The 20,437-nt window shown below is 45.0% G+C and overlaps 2 protein-coding genes across 6 annotated transcripts; one reads left to right on the top strand and one right to left on the bottom strand.

Annotated features, from left to right (window-relative positions):
• Positions 1-205: 205 nt before the first annotated feature.
• On the top strand, positions 206-4,216 carry LOC119126378 (somatostatin receptor type 2-like). 2 transcript variants are annotated; one of them, XM_037257627.1, is made up of 2 exons: positions 206-438; positions 1,694-4,216. In XM_037257627.1, exon 2 carries the CDS (start codon positions 1,719-1,721, stop codon positions 2,835-2,837), a length of 1,119 nt encoding a protein of 372 aa, XP_037113522.1. In that variant the 5' UTR covers positions 206-438; positions 1,694-1,718; the 3' UTR covers positions 2,838-4,216. The 2 variants fall into 2 exon arrangements, with proteins under 2 accessions (XP_037113522.1, XP_037113523.1); XM_037257628.1 differs by lacking the exon at positions 206-438 and adding an exon at positions 1,145-1,609.
• A 392-nt stretch (positions 4,217-4,608) lies between these two features.
• Positions 4,609-19,334, bottom strand: LOC119126364 (ubiquitin carboxyl-terminal hydrolase 22). 4 transcript variants are annotated; one of them, XM_037257593.1, is made up of 14 exons: positions 18,783-19,334; positions 18,210-18,242; positions 12,552-12,684; positions 11,476-11,589; positions 10,889-10,990; positions 10,318-10,484; positions 9,295-9,454; positions 9,005-9,113; positions 7,804-7,962; positions 7,168-7,294; positions 6,719-6,810; positions 6,130-6,192; positions 5,895-6,062; positions 4,609-5,545 (listed from the first exon to the last, which is right to left on the bottom strand). In XM_037257593.1, exons 1-14 carry the CDS (start codon positions 18,900-18,902, stop codon positions 5,503-5,505), a joined length of 1,590 nt encoding a protein of 529 aa, XP_037113488.1. In that variant the 5' UTR covers positions 18,903-19,334; the 3' UTR covers positions 4,609-5,502. The 4 variants fall into 4 exon arrangements, with proteins under 4 accessions (XP_037113488.1, XP_037113489.1, XP_037113490.1 ...); XM_037257594.1 differs by having other exon boundaries at positions 5,895-6,044; XM_037257595.1 differs by lacking the exon at positions 18,210-18,242.
• Between the last annotated feature and the right edge of the window lie 1,103 nt (positions 19,335-20,437).

The raw sequence follows: 20,437 nt of genomic DNA, 5'->3' as shown, positions 1-20,437 counted from the left end.
CACCATAGAGGGGCTAACGGATGCCATCTATGTGCTTTAAGCAATGAATATTTGAACAAGAATTGCACATATTCTTTGTCCTGTGCAAAAAAACACCTGTTGATCGACTACAAAACGCACAATTATTTGATTATTAATTAATGTGCTCACTGTCTTTTTTTTCGAATGTGTGTTTTGTGAAGATAACACACCAAACAAGGGCACCTCCCATGCTTTTGCGCACGTGCGCTCGCTCATTCGCTAACTCTCTCTCCCACGCACGCGCACCCATAAACGTCTCTGCACTCTCCAACAGGATTCACATGTGCGTCCGCATTCGAGATGTGCAAAAATTTTGGGGGGGTTTCAGCCACACAAATGAGATTTTTTTCCCAGGACGTCGCATGCACTCGGAAAACGAGGACTACTAATGTCTATAAGTGATGTTTTTGCACGCAGGTAAGAGTGATGCATCCTTAGGTCGAGTTCATTGTCATTATTATAACTGTAATTTTGTTGGCATGTCACATTTTGATAGTTGTAATTTTTAAGTATTAGTGAAATATTCTTCAGTTTTACTATAATTTTTCTTATTTTGCAATATTATGTATTATTTAAAGTGTGTTATACTGTTGCATAAAATCTAAAAAAAAAAAAATTCCTGTTGTAGTGTCTTCTTTAATGCGAGCAAAATTATTATTCAAATTAAATTATGATTTAGATTTTTTTTTTTTTAACTATTATTACTTTGTGTATTATTGTGTAATTGTGTGTATTTTTTCCTCTTCATTTCTAGACTCTTACTAATCGGCCAGTACTGTTGCTCTGGCTAATCTAATAAAATGTCCTTCTGGAAGAAAATGGCAATCTTGCATAATGAATCCGAACCATTGGAAGACCCCCCCCCCCCTCCCCCCACTGTGCACTTCAGTGTGATTGCAGTGCCCTTATTGGCAATACAATGATGCCAGACTCCCACTCCCTCATTCAATTAACTTCGACTCATTTACATCCGTACGCACTCCATAATACCTTCCCCTCCCCTCCCAAGTCCCCAAGAATAATGTGTCAGTGCAGACTAGAGCTGTGAGGCAGGGATCACTTAGAAAGAGCATGTGCTCCCGACGGTGGTGGCGGTGGTGGTGGTGGAGGGGTGGGGGGGGGGGGGGGGTTAACAAGTGATTTCCCCAGGCAGGGATGAAGCTCATCGTAAATGAGCACACGCTTCATTTCAGGTAGGGAAATGTCAATCAAGTAGTCATCGGGGGGCTCGTGCAAGATCTAGCAGAATCCTCAGAGGAACCAACACAAAGGCTACGTTTCGAGATGTCGCTGTTTCTATTTTGATTTCACATTTTGTAGTTAATACAGAGCAACGTTTCGATGATCTCGTAATGGCGCTCCTGCGCCATCAACCCCTATTTGCTGGCCAATGGCACCATCAAGATTGAACTATTTGAACTCTACCTAGCAACAAGTGACTAAATAAAAGTGAGACATGAGCACCTGGAGTTGAAATATTTATGAACTGTGCATAGCAGCGAATGACTGCGCCGAACAAAAATTGTTTCACCTACTCACCAAACTTCAGCCGTCGTTTGTTGAGCAAACTGGCATTCCTTGGACAAAGGTAGAAAAAATATTAGTGAATCAATAAAAAGGTCGACTAACTTCTCATATTGACTTACAGATGTATTGTGATGTCACGTTTCAGATAGGATGTTCTAAATCCGAGCATCATGGACTCCTGGATCTTGCCGTCATCCCTCCCGAACACGTCGGGGCAGCTCATGTTCGACAGCTTCCTGCCGGCGAACGAGTCGGACGCGCTGAGCAACGACACGGACGGCGGGAGTTTCGACGGCACCAGCACGGCGGTCATCACCTGTATGTACTTCCTGGTGTGCGCCGTGGGCCTGTGCGGCAACACCTTGGTCATCTACGTCATCCTGCGCTACGCCAAGATGAAGACGGTCACCAACATCTACATCCTCAACCTGGCGGTGGCCGACGTGCTCTTCATGCTGGGCCTGCCCTTCATCGCCATCCAGCTGGCGCTGGTCCACTGGCCCTTCGGCCCAGCGCTGTGCCGGGTGGTTATGACGGTGGACTCGCTCAACCAGTTCACCTCCATCTTCTGCCTGACGGTGATGAGCGTGGACCGCTACCTGGCCGTGGTGCACCCCATCCGCTCCACCGAGTGGCGTAAGCCCCGCATGGCCAAGACGGTCAATGTGGCGGTGTGGGGGGTGTCGCTGGTGGTCAACCTGCCCATCGTCATCTACAGCGGCGTCATCACCAAGCACGATGGATGCTTCTGCACCATCGTGTGGCCCGAGCCGCAGGAGGCCTACTACACCGCCTTCATGTTCTACACCTTCGTCCTGGGCTTCTTTCTGCCGCTGCTGGTCATCTGCATGTGTTACCTGCTCATCATCATCAAGGTGAAGTCGTCGGGCATCCGCGTCAGCTCCTCGTCCAAGCGGCGGCGCTCGGAGAGGAAGGTGACGCGGATGGTGTCCATCGTGGTGGCCGTCTTTGTGCTGTGCTGGCTGCCCTTCTACGTCTTCAACGTGACCTCGGTGACAGGCACGCTCAGCACCACGCCGGTGCTGCGCAGCACCTTCGCCTTCGTGGTGGTGCTGGGCTACGCCAACAGCTGCGCCAACCCCATCCTTTACGCCTTCCTGTCGGAGAACTTCAAGAAGAGCTTTCAGAACGTTCTGTGTCTCAAGAAGGTCGGCGGGCTGGACGAGGCCGAGCGCACCGACAGCCGCCAAGACAAGTCCCGCATGATGACCGACCCGACGGAAACCCAAAGTACTCTGCTCAACGGGGACCTGCAGACCAGTATCTGATCCGCCTCGGCGTGCTTGACTCATCTTGGCTGTTCTCGTTTCTTTTTCCATTGACATGTTAACTTTTGTCACTTGCATGATTTTCAACAATTGTAAAAGATATTTAATTTTTGAGACGTGTTTTTTTTTGCACCCAGCTGTGTGCAAAACGTGAATTTGAGAAGGGCTACGAGACTTTAACATTCGACTCACGTGTTGGATTGTTGCATCGTGTTTGATAAAAAAATAAATAAATAATGCTTTTACGTGACTAATCGAATTGTAGTATAGTAGTGGAGCTTTGGGACACATTTAGAGTGTTCTATATTTCCATAGCAACCGTGAGCACAAGTGTTAGTCCCGCTGAATAATTCATTGGCGTCATAATACAAGTAGCAACTCTGTGGGGTGACTAATAGAATTTTGGTGTATTTTGTTTCTTGCTCTGATGCTGACACTGCTTTTATTTTAATAAGGCTATTTGTTGTCCCTCAGCATGGGGCAACTTTTCATGAAGTGGACTACTCACACAAAGTTTGGAAAATTGTGCTTTTGGCTTTTGACATTTAAGGATGAAGATAAATTTAACTGTAATCAACTTAGTGACTGATACAATTCTTCTTTTTTATTTATTTGAATTATTTTTTTTTGGTGTATTTTGTTTCTTGCTGTGATGCTGACACTGCTTTTATTTTAATAAGGCCATTTGTTGTCCCTCAGCATGGGGCAACTTTTCATGAAGTGGACTACTCACACAACGTTTGGGAGATTGTGCTTTTGGCTTTTGACATTTAAGGATGAAGCTAAATTTAACTGTAATCAACTGAGTGACTTTTATTTGTTTGAAATATTTTATCACTATTTATTCAAGATTTATATGCTCTTTCATGTGGTACATGAAAGAATAACTTTTCATTTCCACTTCAATACTGTACATTAGATTTTGAATTTAAATATTTGTTTTTTAACTTTTATTTCAGTGCTGTGGTTAACGTATGCTATTTATTATTATTATATATTTGAACTGAATCTTTAAGTTATTTTTTTATATTTAAGCACGAGTGTTTGTGTTTAAAGTGTGCTTAACGTTACAGTGGCTTGTATACTTTTTAACTTCCAAAAACTGTCTTGTTTTGGATGAACGCTTAGCCCTACTTGACTACTGTTCAATGTTGGCCATGGTCATTTCTAGGTGGCAAAAATTTTGCAAACTACCGCTGAACGTGGCGATATCAAGTATTAAAAAAAAAAAAAACACGGCCAAAATTTGTTGATTATACATACGTATACGTTTTTGTTTATGTATATACCGATGGAAATTGTATAGTACGTTAAAATTAAATAACATGTACAACGTTTTGGGTGTAAATAAAGTAAATCACTGACTGCGAGCAGCAAAATGTCGCATTATATTGCCATAATCACAGATTAATATCTTCTCAGTGCAACAACTGGACGATTGTTTACATTGTAGTACTTAATATGACCAGTGGGTGTCACTATATGCCCACGTGATCCTGTTTCCATTTTCCACTGCGCTCGCTGTAGTATCGCTTTGGGTTTTATCTGAAATGTTCCGATACGGACACGATCCATCAGAAGAGAGCTGCATTATGCCCTTGCGTGTGCTCTTGATGTGAAGTGCGCTGTTTATTGCACTGCAGTGCGACACGCGCCGGCGCACGCAACGTTTCCATGGAGAACTTATCCATGAGGATCGGAGCAACATTAACCGCGATGGGATCCGACTAATGGGTCGTTATTAGAGAAGAGAGCAGCGTGGTCACATGGCTATGACAGAAAAGAAAAAAAAAGTGAGCGTCCTTTTAATCAGCACCATCATCATATTACCAACAATTCCACAAGAATGAAAGTAGCATATACGTCCAAAAACATTTCCAGTAACAGGAACAGCAAAGGACATATGACTCGTGTATTGAAAATTATTTTTGAAAAATGAACCTAAAAGTAGTAAACAAAGAAAAATGTGTCCATGAGTGCTAAGAAATAAAAAAATAAAATAAGTTCCCTGCCAATAAGCAGATTTGAAAAAATCGGAGATGAGGGAGCACACCGACGGTCCAAAGGGTTTCCACGGTAACGCTGGCCTTAGCAACAGGCCTGGCGGGCAAGTGTCTCTTGGCTCCTCCAAAAAATAAAATAAAATAAAAAATAGATCCATTCATACAATATCATAGCCATAGAAATGCTCTTGCAAAGTTCTTAATACATTGATTTCTTTTTTTTTCATCATTGTTATTATTTTTATGCTTTTTTGTTTTGTTTTTTTTGCTTTCCCATGATGCATAATGGCGGCCTTCAGAGTTAAATGCTTGGTCAGATGAGACGAGAGCACCGTGGGAGATAAATTCTTTTTTTTGGGGAGGGGGGGGTCAGAATACTGTACTAAGATGTGCCCAGAGACGTCGCCGCTTCCTCCTCTTCATTCAGTTTTGTCAAGTAGATGCCAAAAAGTAGCTCAGTGCTTGTTTTTTGTTGTTGTTGAAATATGCTCTCTTTTGTTTTCTTTTGATTTTGTCCTCCACATTCAGAGGAGCAGTTTTTTTTTTTTTTTTAAAGTCAGTCAGGTAGGCTTGTAATGTGTGTGTGTGTGCGTGCATGTGTGTGTGTTGCCAACTGTCCGCCATTGGTTCTTCAAGGTCAGTGGTGACGGAGGTCACGAGAACTATTCATACTCCAGGAACTGTTTATGGTAGAATAAGAGATACCTACAAGAGGGTGGGGTTTGGGGTTCAAGAAAGAAAATAAAAGAACATTTGATATATACATAAATAGTATGCACAAATGTACTGCAGAACAATTTTGGCGTGAATGCTTTTGCCTGTTTTCATCCTTCATTTCTTCATCCTTCCTTTTTAGCGTCACACCTGAAATCTCCTTACAAGGCATCCTGGGTTCTTTCTTTTTTTGTTTGGAACTTTTTTTTTTGCTTTGCTTTTTACTTGACTATTGTTGGGCGACGGTTCCAAAATATATTTTATACGCAATTTTACAGAGCTTAACAAATGATACTATTTTGGAGTGTGTGTTTGTGTTTACGTGCTGCTGCCTTCTCACCCTTCGCTGTCGAGTACATCCTTAATGCTGGCCTTGGTGATGATGGCGTCGTCACATTTGAACCACTGGTCCTTATGCTGGCGGATGAAGCTGGTGTAGTGGCCGCTCTCTAACGTGCCCTGGTGGTTGACCACCGCAAACAGGGAATACCTGGATGCACGACGGCGGCTTTTTTTTATAAGTATGCGGCCACATGTCTTCGAGCGCCTTAAGAGGACTAGATGATTATACTTACTTGTTATCGTTGTTTAACACCTCCACCGTCGGTTGATACTGTCCGTTCATTCTGCTCTCTTTGCTGTGGAGAGAGAAGACATGAAATAGATGAAAAAAATTCAAATGAAAAAAAAACATGCAGCAGTGTTGCACAACGTCCACGGAGTGGCGCCATTGTCCAATTTGTGGCAGCTATTTATTTAATTTTTTTGGGAGGTGTCACATGTCTGAAAAGAGATGAATGGGCTGTTCCATGCAGGGTGGGGCTGCACATTGCTGACACTCACACACCAAACCATGATTTTGGATACACATTGAAGAATATTTGTATTATGTCCAAATAAAACGGAAACAGAGGTTACCAAAATAATCCTTATTTTCCCCAAAATGAAAAGTGGTTTCAAACTGCAAATACTAATGATAATTTTCTAAATCAAAAATAAAAAAAATAAAAAAAGGATATATTTTCTAAGAAATGTGTTCTTCCCACTTTGCACTCATTGTACAAATATTATTGTTGGACAATTCGTCATTATTAATTCATGTATCTCCAGTGAGCTAGCATGCTAACAGTTCCAAATATACTGAGCTTTTGTGTGTTCTCCCACCTTGATGCCATAAAGGGCGTCATGTCCAGTTCCAGAGGAAAGGAAACGTACGTTGTGATCTTCCGCCGCAGTTTGGCAGAGTGCTCAAACCGCTGGGGACAGCCAGAGAGGAGAGAGGGGAGAGGGGAGGGGGGGGGAGGGGAAATGGCAAGTGAATTTTGTTAATGGGGCCACAAAAAAACAGATAATACAGCACTTGTTTTGAAGCTAAGCTTGCGAACAGAAACCATCTTTTAGTCGGCCCATTTCTCTGGATTGCATAAATATATGATGAGCGTCCGAGTCTATGATAAATAAAACATGGTGAGGGAACGCTGCGCCAGCGGTTAACGTCAAAACTATTCCGGGACGATACAAACGGATCCAATTTTGGAACGAAGGGAAAAAAAAAAAAAAAACAAGGCGGTCGGCGTTTTGGCCAAGGACGCAACGTGACCGTCCGGACTCACTTTGAGATGGAAACACGCTACAATGGGCAGCTTCTTCATCGTCAGCTGTTTGGTGGACTCCTGGTAACTATGGCAACCGCCACACTTGATTTTGGCACCGCTTCCTAGATGCTCTGGCCGCGTAAACCTGCGGAAAAGTCACGGCTTAGAAATGCTGTTACATCCCCCCACCTCCTTCATCGAATCATTCTACATTGCATCGCATGTCGGTACACCCGAAAGCCACTCGGCCTCGCCGGTGTTGCCAACGCCTCTATCACCACGGCAACAGGCCCTGTAGCTTTAATAGACTTTGCTGCAGCGACTAAGGGGGTGTGTGAAGCGCTGCAGCAGAGGGGAGGGAGGGGGGGAAAAAGTCAGAGGGAAAGGAGAAGATGATAGTTGACGAGGGTACGAGGGGGAGAGAAAAGGAATTAGGCAAGCAAATAAGATAAGGAGATGAGGAGAGAAGGGAAAAATGGATGGCGAGTGACATCCGCTCTGGCAATAACAGCATCGGCCTAAAATAGGGCGCTTAAAACAATTTCATCAGTTTTTGCATTCAATGGCCATTGTGCTGCTCAATCTGTTGTGTCAGTTTTGGCCATTAGGGGGAATATAGAGGAAGACATTGGACATGTTTGGAGTTTTGTGTACCTGCGTAGGCAGTCTGTGAGCGTCGTAGAGCCCGCCAGGTGGCTTTCTCCATTGACAGCGCTGCCGTCACCTCCGGGACTGAGGGGCCAGAACGGGGTGGATGAGCCGGGCAGGTCCAAACTGATGTCCCAGAAGGGGTCTATCGTCGTGGAAACCCCGCTGCGGCGGAAGAGATAAGAAGGGGGGGGGGGCACATTATCATTCGAGAAGCAACGTGTGTTTTGGGTGTGTGGAGCTTTGTCTCCCGATAAGAATCGTGACGAGAGGATGATGACATATGCGGTAATAACATGAGCTTCAACGACGCATATTATTGTTTGAGTGGGCAAGCCGAGAATAAAATGACGTTTTTTTCCCTCCTCGTTTCATTTTGAAAAGTCAATGTTAAACCTGTTTGACATTTACACTCACAAAACCTTGAGTGATTGTGACAAAGTGTGGGTTGATGGAAGTCAACTCGTGTGCGTGTGTGTGTGTTGTGCTGTTCTGTCATTTTACAAATCATTCGCTGCCAGCCAATTTCAGACCTCCCTTACTTAAATTAAATGACATTAGCAGTGAATGAGTTTAAGATGTTCAAAAATTCGTAGGCTATGTGCGCAACCCCCATCAGTGAATGCAAAAGGATAGCGGTTGAATGCACCGATGAGTCATGGCATTGTAATACACGGAGGTACCAGCAGGTGGCCAAAGATATAACTGGTCAACACATTTTGAATTTTTTTTTTTTAATCAGAGATGCAAATACATAAAGCCATCTCGAAATAAAAATTTCAGTTGACCAGCGTGAAGTGTCATGACAGGGCGGTGATTTAGTGCCAATCCCGAAGAAAAACAAATCTTGTTCACTAATTTAACAAATAAGGATTTGTTACGGTCTTTAGAGCGCTAATGCTGCGCTAGCTACACACGAGCAGTTCCCATTGAGCAGGGTGCGGCTTTTCTGGCTTGTTGCGGCGCTTTTGCAGTTCGGTGCAGTGAGCTGGTGTTAATGTGACAGAACAGCTCGAGGGGGGGGACCAAGCCTGAGTAGCACCGCTGTCTAGACAAGACCCCCCACCCCCAGCCCACCCCCCTTCTTATCGTCCTCCCGGCCACCACTACTGCCAACTCTATAGGTCTGGCCCCCATGCGAGGTGAGGTGACATGGAAATTAATGACTTTTACTACGGCAGAGCGCTCTTATCTGCTTTGCACTTACTGGCAAACCTGACAGGTAACGTCCGACTGGAGCCCCCCGGTGAAAATTTGGTCGATGATGCAGTTACAGTGGTTCGGATTGCTGGCCTTCTTTCCGTTGTCGTTCTCTCCTGCGAGCACGGATTCCAGGTAATGGATAAAAAAAAAATAATAATAATGCAAGTATGATGTCCCGATATGACTCTGAGGTAGCAATTTCCTCTTTCCCTTTCAATTGACAAATGTGCGTCTTATGAATTACCTTCCAGCAATTGCGACAAATGAGCTATTTTGCGGCGAGGCCGAGCTTACTGAGGCTGTCCCCTTTGCAGTGCCGATGGAGAACATCCAGCGCGGCAATGAGGAACTCGTGGGCATCCTGCTGCTCGTAGCCGGCAAGGTGGCGCGCGTGCGTCCAGACCAGGTGCAGCAGTCGGAAGGGAATGTGAGGTGAACGGTGGCCCGAGTAGAACTGCGAGGAAGAAGTCAACATATGTGTGTTAGTTGGATGATATGTTGTATGTTTTCACTATCCTCGCGAGGGTCATCGTGTGTAAGCTGTGAAATTCGACTCGACTCCTGGCACAGATTTGACTTTGGGGGTTTCTCTGTACTGAATTTATTAAAAATCGTGAATGAGTGTTTTTTTGATGTCACAGAGGCACGGTTCAATACTCCATCAGTGTCTGCTGCCCGCCCCGGGCGATGACGAGGGAGGTGAACGATTACGGCTCAGCCAAGTGAGACGAGGCAGAGGAGTGCTCGTGCGTGCGTGTCATTGCGAGCCGAGGAGGAGCGAGCGAGCGAGCGAGCGAGCGAGCGAGCGATGACTCAAATCATTCGAGCGCCACTTGCCATCTGTGAGGCTGTATATACAGTGCAGCGAGAGGGTGCGAGAGGAGGGGAAAAAAAAGTGTGGGAGCGGAATAAGTAGCGATTACGTAACTGTCAGTGTACAGTACATGACTTGAAACGCAAAACTTTGGCGTAAATGAAGTGGGATTGGCAAGAGAACAAAGTTAAAATAAGACACAAATTCTAGTTGAAATTGGAAGTTAGACTTTCCATAACAAAGTAAAAAATACAAATATGTTTTTTTTTTTTTTACTTTATTATTGCTGCATGTTTTTATACAGGACAATACTGTAGACTGTTGTCTTTGTTATTAAAGAATACTTTTTATTTTTCTTTATTTTTTGTTGGTTTTATTAGGGGGCGCTTTAACGGATTAATGATATTTGCATTAATTCCAATTGGGAATGATGATTTGAGTTCAGAACGACTTCAACTGCCAAGTCCTCATCCACGATATTTAACGTTCGGGATTTGTCCTACCTCCTGAAAGAGCTGCGACATCTCGCACACCAGACAGGAGTTGGATTGCATCTCGCATTTGTGCCTGTCGGAGAGGAAGAAGTCGCGCAGCAGCGGCGTGTGGGTGAGGGCCTGCACGATGCAGTTCATGAAACACGTGTTGCCCAGATTTATTAACCCTCGTAAACCTGCGGGGACACAACGGGGTGGGGGGGACACACAAAACAAGCAACGCACACCATTTAGATGCCTTCAATTGAGCACCAAATCCATCACGTGCCGTTTACGATCTCGACGTCTGAGCTATGAGGAAAGACGGGATGTTGTTTTTTTTCGGAGGCCGTACAGTACTGCTCGGGGCAGATCTGCCAGCTGAACTGTGGGAGTCATGGGGGAGAGGCCAAAAGCTGTGAACGGATTCGTTTAGGCAGCCGCAGTCTTCCAGCCGACGGAGCAGGTGAGACACAGTCGGCTTTTGGGTCGAATTCAACGTTGGGGGTTATTTTTGGGAAGACTGCGCTCCGTGTGATTTTAAATGCTTTTGGGCCTGAGCTCAGGGTAGACCAGGGAACGACATTCAAACTCGGCCCACCTATGGTACAGTTCGTAGTGATTTTCCTCCGCTTTGGATTGTGTCGTAATAACTCCACCTCCCGCTTGCTGGGCTCCCACGTTGTGTATTTCTCGCCGATGCCTGTCAAAGGAGAAAAGAGTCGGATGGAAGGCAGTGTTGTGATGCACTGACAAAAAGAAAAATGGCACTTTTAACGACAAAAACAGTTGCAACACAAACATCATTTGTGAACAAAAAATAGATAAATTTGCATTAACATGCTTACCACAATATGGGGGAAAAAACGATCTATTACAAAAGTATAAACTGAAAACAGCTTTTGTTGAATTTACTGAATTTTATTTTGTCACCAAAACCAATCTTTTGTATCGTGATACCCTTTTTTTTTTAATCAAAATAAACATCTACTTAAAAAATGTCCATTTTAAAATAAAAAAATTGCAATCTTTTATTTATGCGGGATTTTTTATGTCTGCTTGTGCCCTATTTTAATTAAATAATATGATGCATTTTATTTTCTGGGCCATTTTTTCCAGTCTGACTTTTTTTTTTTTTTTTATAACAGGCCAGAACTCATGTTAAGAGCGCAAAGCCCAGGGCTTTACCTTGCAATTTCCAGGCTTTCCTCTGTTCCTCTTTGGCAATCTGCTCCATATCTTTGTCGTATATGTAGTCTTGACACACAAAACAATAGATTCCGCCGTATAATAAGTCTATAGCTGGAAGCAGGAGGGAGAGCGAGAGAAAGAGAGACAGAGTGAGATTGCGCCATAATTACAGCACCGTAACAGACAACGAGCTTCGCTTGGCAGTTCGACCTCGACACGCCCGCCGTCTCCTGGCCTAAATTTCCCACACGGCCAAATCTTTTCCATCTCGATAATCGTCGCCGACAGGATGGAATACGACCCGTGTCTCCCGTCGCTACCCGTGTTTGTCGCCACGGCCACTCAGCCGCCTCCATTCTCAAACTGGGCGGCAAACAATACCGCTAGCTCTGTTGCCGTGACAACCTATTTTTAGTCAACGGAGAGATCTTTACATTTTTGACGCAGCCCACGCTGAGAAATGGAACTGTGTGATGTAGCGGTGGAGGATGTGCATGTCCTGCATGGTGATGGTGTGTACTTTTTGGTTATGAAAATCTCTGGAATTGGACCAAGACACTGACGCAATCGCATTTTGAATATTTAACGAAGCCCCGTCGTCAAAGTGAATTAGAGATTCGTAATGTTAAGTGACAGTGCCGTTTAAAGCGTAAAACGCGTCGCTTGACTGGCTAACGGCGTGAGCTCCAATTTAAATGGTTGACACATAGCGGGTGGAGAGTGGCTCACGTTCCCATGACATGAAAGAAGAATGGGATTCAAGTGTGGGGAACCAGACTATTAGATTGTTCATGTTGAACCTTTTGAAGTATTTATGACTTTGCATGTGTGTGGCTTCAAAAGGGGCAAGTGACGCAGGTGTCAGCCAATGAGTGTTCAGTTGGCTGACGCGAGCCTGAGTTAGCAGTTGGTTGCCAACAGGCTAACCGTTAGCAGCTAGCTGTTAACTGCTTAACCGATTCATCGTTTTAGCCCCACTCCTCTTTTTTCTTTTGAACTTCTAGTTCTTGTATTTAAGATTAATAATGATGAGGAAATAAGCATATCATCATGTTTGTGAGTCGAGTTCTTACCTAGATTGTGCCTCTTGTTTTTGGCGTGCTCGTGGATGTGTTTCTTGGTGAAGCAACCGAAAAAAACGCAGTACAGACAAGAATGAAGTCTATTCAGGTGGGCGCCACACATGTGACAGATACACGACTTGGCCTGGGGAAAAGGAGACAGAGGGAGGGAGCGGGAGAAAGAGAGAAGGGTTTGTTCGGTTAGGTGAAAACTGAGAGGACCCCAAAAAAATGGAGTTATAATAATGTAAGCAAGCCTGTCATGTGAATTTGAAGCTAAGTTCTTTGAGACGCCGCTTGGCCGGGGACAGACAAAAATTACGCCGATGCAACATATTTGCGCCCTCAACTCTGAAACGCAAGCAAGGCATGATGGGATTTAATGCTTGGCAGGCACCGGTTGAGTCAGGTCTGGAACGCCTGCAGTACGCGGGATCGAAGACCGGACCAAACACGAAACGTGAGCTCGGGACCACAGAGCACAATTTGTCTTGTGTGCGGCGAAATGAAACCTAATAGCCAACGGGAGCCTTCGAGCAAGGAGCGTGAGGACAGACAACAGAAATGCGGAGTCGTAAATGGCCACAATGTATTCTAGCAGGCGGCCTTCAACTGTTTACGATACTTTAGCGATATGGAGCAAAAAGTTATTGAACAAAACAGCACGCCGGCAATAATTTTGTTCAATTTCATTCAAAATCAGTAAAAAATGAAGGAATAAATAGAAAAATATTGCTATGATAGCAATAGTCTTAATATAGTTCTTTTTTTCTGCGAAATGTTATTTGTACATTTGCAAAACAAGTCAAAACTTGAAATAATGTCGAATCACATGCTTGGAGAATAACGTAAATAGTAATTTTATCCAAATTTTTCAAATATTTAAAATTGCTCTTTACTTTCCCCCAATGTTAATTATTCTCTGAACATCACAATTATTGGTATGGTAGATTTTGTTTCTTAAATGCATCAAACTTGAAGGATGCGATAGAAATATTGAGATCTCAAGCAGACAGACTAAACTGGATTAAACTACTTTTTTTATTTATTTTTTTTAAATGGTGCTCTGTGCTGACGTCAAGGCTTTAACTGCACAATGATGCTTGGAAATCAGATGCCATAAATATGTTCCAGCAGATGCGAAGCAAACAAAAGGCCGCCATGCTAAATCTGGGGCATCAACTTGATGGCGCTCCAGGTGAATTCCCGCTCGAGGAAGACAAGTCGGAATAATAAAGGCAGCGATGGAGGAAGAATTGGGTATGCCGGGAGGGGGTGGGGTGATCTGAGCGTGGCAGCAGACTTTTACAAGGTTTCAGTTTCTGGTGTGCCGTGTGAAAGAAACGAGATCATAACACAGACGCACACTCCCACGCAGCACAGAAAAAGCTAATGAACACCAACTCGACAACCCCGCGCTGTATTGTCTGCGTTTTTGCGATCGGTTGACAGCAGAATACAACACAGTTAATGCTTGGCTTTCGTCAAAGAAGTTGCTTTCACTTCTTTCAGAAAGTCAAAGACACTGAGCGCAAACATCAACGTCTTTGAAAGATTGGCTCTAACGCGCACCGTCATTGCCTAGAATTGCATGGACCAAACCCGACATGTTTGAAGCAAAAAAGAATCTTGAGTTGGAAAGGCTCATCTGTGCCAGTGGGCGGATTGGAAATTCTGCACAAGTGGGTGGGTGCGTGAAAACACAGTCCCTTGCATATCTTTAGCGCAAACGGACCGCCGAACGACACCAGATGACCGTCTCGAATGCCGCAACTGACAGCGGTGCCGATCTCTCCAATGCAATTTCTCTGATGGACAGAGATCTTGCGTTGGAGAGATTGTAGCTGGCGTGAACTACCGAATAGTTGTCAGTCTATGTGCAACATTGAATAACTTTGATTTAGGAGAGTTAATATTTGCTGAGTTGCAAAAACCAAAACTTTGTTGAACCTGAAAAATCCAACGGGGAATGACCAAACAAAACAATTTTGTGAATACAGAACACACCAGTTGGTGTGTTGACTGAGCCTTGGTGGGCTGAATCGTGATGACACAGCAGTGCAGGGGATATTACGGGTCGCAGATCACTTTTTGTTTTTAATGAAACGGTACTGTTAGCCAACCGGCTGCAACTGGTTTGGGAATAAAGAAGGCCTTTTGATGTAAGAAAAAGAGCTGCAGTGGTGTGACTGTGGCTCTTCGTGTCCACCGAGTAGTCCAGTTCTATTTGGTCAAGTCTCGTGTTTCCACTGGGGAAATGTTTAGGGCGGACGACGCTTCACCCACATTAAGAGCGTGACATGCTCTCTTCCGAAGCACTTTGGATGCTCAATGGCAATGGCGGGCAATCATTTCACGCTGGCGCTCGGCTCGATTTACTCTCCCGCCTCACAAGCGATGCGACTCCTCAATATCATCAGTCACGAGTCGCACTCCGCCCTGGGCTTTTAATGTTCTATTAGAGAAGCTATTGATCAGCCGGTGGCTCAAATGACTGGAACAACTGGCATACAGGTAGCAGAGGGTCATGTTTGCAACCCCCTGGACCGCATCTTCCATCTGGAGCCGCTCGTTGGTGGGTGTCCAAAGCAATGGCCATGAAAGAAAAAAAAAAAAAAAAGCTGCTCTTTGATTGAAGAGCAGATGTAGGATGGTAATTACCTGGATGAATAGTTGGGTCCAGAGATCAAGCAAGCCACATAAAGCACATCTAAAACTCAAGATCAGTTTCCCCAAATGCGTTTATACTGCGTCGGCTGGGAGAGCTAGGATGACAACGACTATAAAGAGGTGGACAAAGGTCTGGCTCAACAGCACACGCTTCTTCTGCCGCAAAGAACAGACCGGGGAGGGGAGGATAAAGTCAATAGAGTGCAGACCGCCGATATATGAGAGCAGTGACTCACGGGGTACGAACTTATCTGGCACGAGTCTCGGCGTACAGCGAAATTAACGACGGAGATGCATGCAAAATAAATGTGTGTTCTTTCACCCAACACTACATGGGTCAGAGCATGCTTATTACAACAACAAAGAAAAAGAAACTGGTCCAACCACCTTGTGAAAAAAAAACTCACTGTACAAGAACACCAGCCCATTTTAATGCATTTCACTTTGACTAATGCAGCAGAAAAACAACAGCCCACACCCTAAATAAATCCACAAGCGGGTATACAAGAAAGTCAGAAGCGGCAGGCAGTTGAATGTGACCTTAACAAAAGGTTGCACCATTCATTAGCATGACAGCAAGCAGATAACGAGCCTCGGTCTCCGCAAGAACTGTCAGAAGTAAACTCGCGACGGCTCCGCCAGGGGCGACTTCGAGGCATTTGAGGTTATTTGGGCTTTACCAACCGTCAAACTTCATCATCTAAGGACCTGATCCTAACATTCTTCAGTCTCTTCAATTCCAGTCCCAATGCTATTGCGCAATCACCGCCCTCTTGGCACGAGGTCAGTTTGAGAGCAGACGCAATCCCTCCCATTTCGACCAAATTTGGTGTTTTTCACAAGGACAAAGACCCATTTACAGAGCAAAGACAGCACCTGGGGTCCCAGGTTTGAACAAAAGACTATAATTGAGTGTCCGTGCGAGAGGAGATTGATCGCCTCTCGGGTTTTTTGGTCCTGGCCGGACCCTGGAGAGTGATTGACAGATCATTAGCCAGATGGCGCTACAAAAGAAAAGCGCGGCGGCCGACTCGGGCCGCAAGCAGCGCGCTTGCTCGGAGAGCGGCCTCCGCCGTGTCTGCCGGCCCGTCAAATGAGGAGTAGCAGCTGGAGGAGAGGCGAGGAAGAAATGTGGACCGGTGGGAGGGAGAGGTGAAGGAGAGAATCAATCAAAGGGTTGGTCTCTGAGAGCGGTTGCAGCATGGGCCTCTTGAAAATCTTCATTCGTTCGAGGGTTCTTGAATATGATTGACAGCAGGCGCAACCAAAATGAAATATTTCTGGAGAACGATTGACAAGAACCCACAAAGCGTTAGGGGCACGAAGATGAGGGGAAACTGAGGAGCGTGAGGCTCGACTTATCGGGCTCACGCCAAATCGTTAAAAGATGAGCGTCGCTGTGAGCAAGATTTTTAGTTTCAGTTCAGGTTTGACTGGATAATCAAGCGGTGAAAGAGGAAGCGGAGCGGAGAACAATCAACGCTGTGATGGGAACCTGACACCACCAACGTACAGAAGGATGATGGGCATTATTAAAATTGGGTCAATTCCCCCGCAAGATTGTCAAAATAAGCAGACAGCCGAAGTTCTTTTTTGGCTCTTGTGATCATCAATTCATTAAAAACTGGGAAAATGGAGCATTCATATAGCTTCACATCCTTTCATCTAATTGACAGTAAATTCTCCACAGGAGGCCACGCCCATGTCATGTTCTCCATGGACGGCTTTTCAAAAGCACAGCACATTTCTTCCCAATGGAATTTTTTTCCATCTATACGTACGTCGTATACGGGAGCACACGCGCAATAAATAATCAAGACCTTGTGAATATTCATGCAAACACTCTACTGGCATCCCCATTCACAATATACGTTTAAATTATTCATACGAACGACGTAATGAAGCTCGGCGAGGGAAGAACTCGGCAGGTTGGAAAACAGAAAGAGCGGATTTGCCGACTATCAACCGGCAAACACCAAAAGAGCAGAACAAGGCAGAGTTGAGTTCTGCTATTTTTCTCGGTAGGTCGTCCGCATCACCGGCACGGAACAGCGCGGCCCCGAGACGATGGCTAAGGGTGTGCGGAAAAAGCCACAGTGGGCCGCGGTCCAATCTGGCATTCGTTCCGCTATTCGTTATCAGCCCACGGGAGTTGAGGATTGTTCGAGCAGAACGGGTGACACCTTCACTGCCCATTTTTCAACGCAGCCTGGGAAATGATTTGAGCTTGTGGTGGAGGCAGACAATGGAAAAGCGGTGAAAAAAAAATAACACAAACGTCAAGGAAAAAAATGGAGGTCGACTGCGTTGAGCTCACCAGACATTTCATTAGGTACACCTGCACAATCTAAAAAACATTTCAGAGTGTCTGTCGAAACCGATGTTTCCACCAAATGTTGCTGGCAGGTAGGCTGATGCGTTATTGATCTTGTAGAAAATGCTGCTGACCTGTGAATTTTCAGCGTTCTAACATGAAAACATGAAAATCTGATTGCAGATTCGGACGGCTGTTAACTGAGCGTAAACCTGAGCGCAGAAAGAAAACACACGGGAGCACGGCGGAGCATGCAAACCCCAGACAGGAAGGCCGGCGGGGAGATTTAAACCCAGAACATTAGAACTGCGAGAAAGGCGTGCTCACCACTTGTGCACAGTGCTACCTGCTGCAATGCAAACTACATGTACGCTACTAAATGTGTCAAATGAGTAACTGAGCGTTTTATTACCTTGGCAAAGGCAGAAATTTGAATTCAGCTCTTGTAGAGCTAACAAGCTACACAGCAAAGTTCTATGAAGATTTGCTACATGTCATGTATTGGCTTCATGACGATTACAGTATATGGAAATGAGCCACAGGCCACGAAGGTTCAGAATAAGAAAGCAAGCAGGCCAACTCCTAATTATTTAGACTACCAAAAGCGAGGGGGGGGGGGGGGGGTCAGAGGAAGAAGATGAGTTGGAGCGGGAAGAGGAGGAGGAGGAGGAGAATCATCAACTCACCATCTCTGTCCATCCCGCATCCCCCTGAAGCACCTATTTTATCACAACAAAATACAAATGCATGAAACTTACTAGACTGCACAGCACAACTTGAGGCAGATGAACGCGACACACTGGCAACGAGTAAACCGAGTTGGCTAAATGGAGGGAAAGTGAGTGGCCAGCTGGGGCACATGTTGTGGACCTTGCAGCATTGTCTCATTTGCATGCGCGAGCAACACAATGGGGTCTATTTGATATGGTAATGCGCCCCCCAACTCATTCTTGTTATCGGTGAGTTTTCAGCCTTGCGGCTAACTGACCGCAACAACAATAGTGGCATGAATGAAAAGTGTTGCGCTAAGCCACCAAGGAGCAGCACCGTTGCCGATCGGTTTGCTGGCTAACCTGACCACTACTCGCGGCGTTGTTGTTTCAACACATCCACTGATTTGTGTGGCGGTGCATCATTTTGCACTCGTGCACCGTGTCCTCCCCCCCGCCCTCTCCTCTTTGTGTCACGGTTAACTTCACAGTGAATTGCAGACACGGGCAGCGCAGGCAAACGTCATTTCAGTTGTTGTTGTTGTTTACCTTACGTCTCCTGGTTTCAGCAGTGCTACTCCAAACAAAGCATTGGTATATGACACGGAGGTTTTGCTTCCAGTTGTCCACCTTATAACCGTTCACATGGGAGCACCCGGCCGGACTCATGACAGACAAAACATTCGGGTTGGGGTTCGCTGGGTGACAGCGTCAAAAAGTCTCCGGGATGGTTGGCTTTGGCTAGCCAGCTAGCTTTAGCGCCCCCCACCCCCCTCCTCTCCTCTCCTCTCCTCCAACTATCTGTCCAGAAATGGTTTCCGCTTGGAAACGGGACAAGCGATGGAGTATCCAAAAACGCTCTCCTCTGGCATCTGACAAGCGCCGTCTTGTACGTTAGCACCCTGGAAACATTGTTTCGGAATCCTCCCGGAGTCGAGTGGTCGTTTCCCGCTGCTGTGTTAACAACTTCCTTATTTCTCCATGCGCGTTTTGAGCCAGCGCCACTTGCACTCGGACGATTAGTTAGCTTTCTTTCTCCACTTTAGCCTGGCTGCTAACGCTTCAACTCCTGCTTCACAATGCCCCGGCCAACGTGCGCCGTGATTGGTCAGGACAAAGGTTGACGTCACTACGCCGAGCCCGACGAATGTTTTGGAAACGCTCGTTTCGCTTCCGCGTCGCGCCGGACGAGCGGCGTTTGGAGTCGGGCCGGTGAATTCGAACAAAAAATTCACACACAGAAAAATAAAATTGAATTCAAACGCATTAATGCCACTCCTTAAATACAACCAACAAGGATATTCACACTATTTACTTTAACGAATGATTATTATTTTCAATGTATAGATTTAAAACGTGTTATAATATGTTCTAGATGTATGTGTCATGTTATGTTATCCAAATATATGTGTAAAAACAAGAAAATTGTACTTTTGTGAAATAAACAATATTCTATCATGAACTTACACGGAGGCTCGCTAAAACCCCAATTCAAGCCTGCCATCTAGTGGACAAGCGCAACAGATAGACTTGTCGGGTTGAAATGAGGCGTGCAAATCTCAATTACTAAACTATGATGTAGTGGTTGCATAAATTGAGACAAATTGGACCATTAGGCGCGGAAGCGGTGTAGCCTCACCGCTAACTTGAATGACCCGTGTTTAATGAACAAACTAGTTACATGGGCGACTACGGCTATAAGTTTAAGTGGGACTCAATGTGAGGCTCTCCTTTCTCGTCACAGTATACAATAAATACCCACAAAAAAACATCCAAATAAATGTGAGATCACTGCAATAAAAGGTAGATTTCCATACAGAATGGTTTTGTAGACAAAAACAAGCAGTAATGTGTAGGCAATTAATCTAACATCAACTAGAAACAACCGTTAATCACGTGTTCCAATACCTTTGCTCACTTCAACACATCGAGATGTAAAAAGCATGAATGAAAAGGTGGATTTCTCAACTTTTTTCCTCATCCTCATCTTTTGATCTGAAAGCCAAATATCTTCAGCATACACGAAAAACAAATGGACCTTGCCGTTCCAATACTTTTGAAGGGGCCTGAGAACAGAATGACGCATATGAATTGTATTCTCACCCAGCAAATGGAGCTCTACCATAAGACTATCCATCATTATGTTTGCTTAATAAAATTCATTATCAGTCAAGATAAACATGGACATATGGCGACATAGATAC

This window comes from Syngnathus acus, chromosome 8 (genome assembly GCF_901709675.1).
Source record: "Syngnathus acus chromosome 8, fSynAcu1.2, whole genome shotgun sequence".
Lineage (NCBI taxonomy): Eukaryota > Metazoa > Chordata > Actinopteri > Syngnathiformes > Syngnathidae > Syngnathus > Syngnathus acus.
This window is presented reverse-complemented; position numbering and strand designations above follow the sequence as displayed.

Coding starts and splice junctions, on each gene's coding strand:
- LOC119126378 (XM_037257627.1), top strand. CDS start 1,719: ATGGACTCCTGGATCTTGCCGTCATCCCTCCCGAACACGTCGGGGCAG.
- LOC119126364 (XM_037257593.1), bottom strand. CDS start 18,902: ATGAGTCCGGCCGGGTGCTCCCATGTGAACGGTTATAAGGTGGACAAC. Junction 10,991..11,475: donor GAAAGCCTGGAAATTGCAAG/GTAAAGCCCTGG, acceptor CTCCTTTGACAG/GCATCGGCGAGAAATACACA. Junction 6,811..7,167: donor TAGCGTGTTTCCATCTCAAA/GTGAGTCCGGAC, acceptor GGCTGTCCCCAG/CGGTTTGAGCACTCTGCCAA.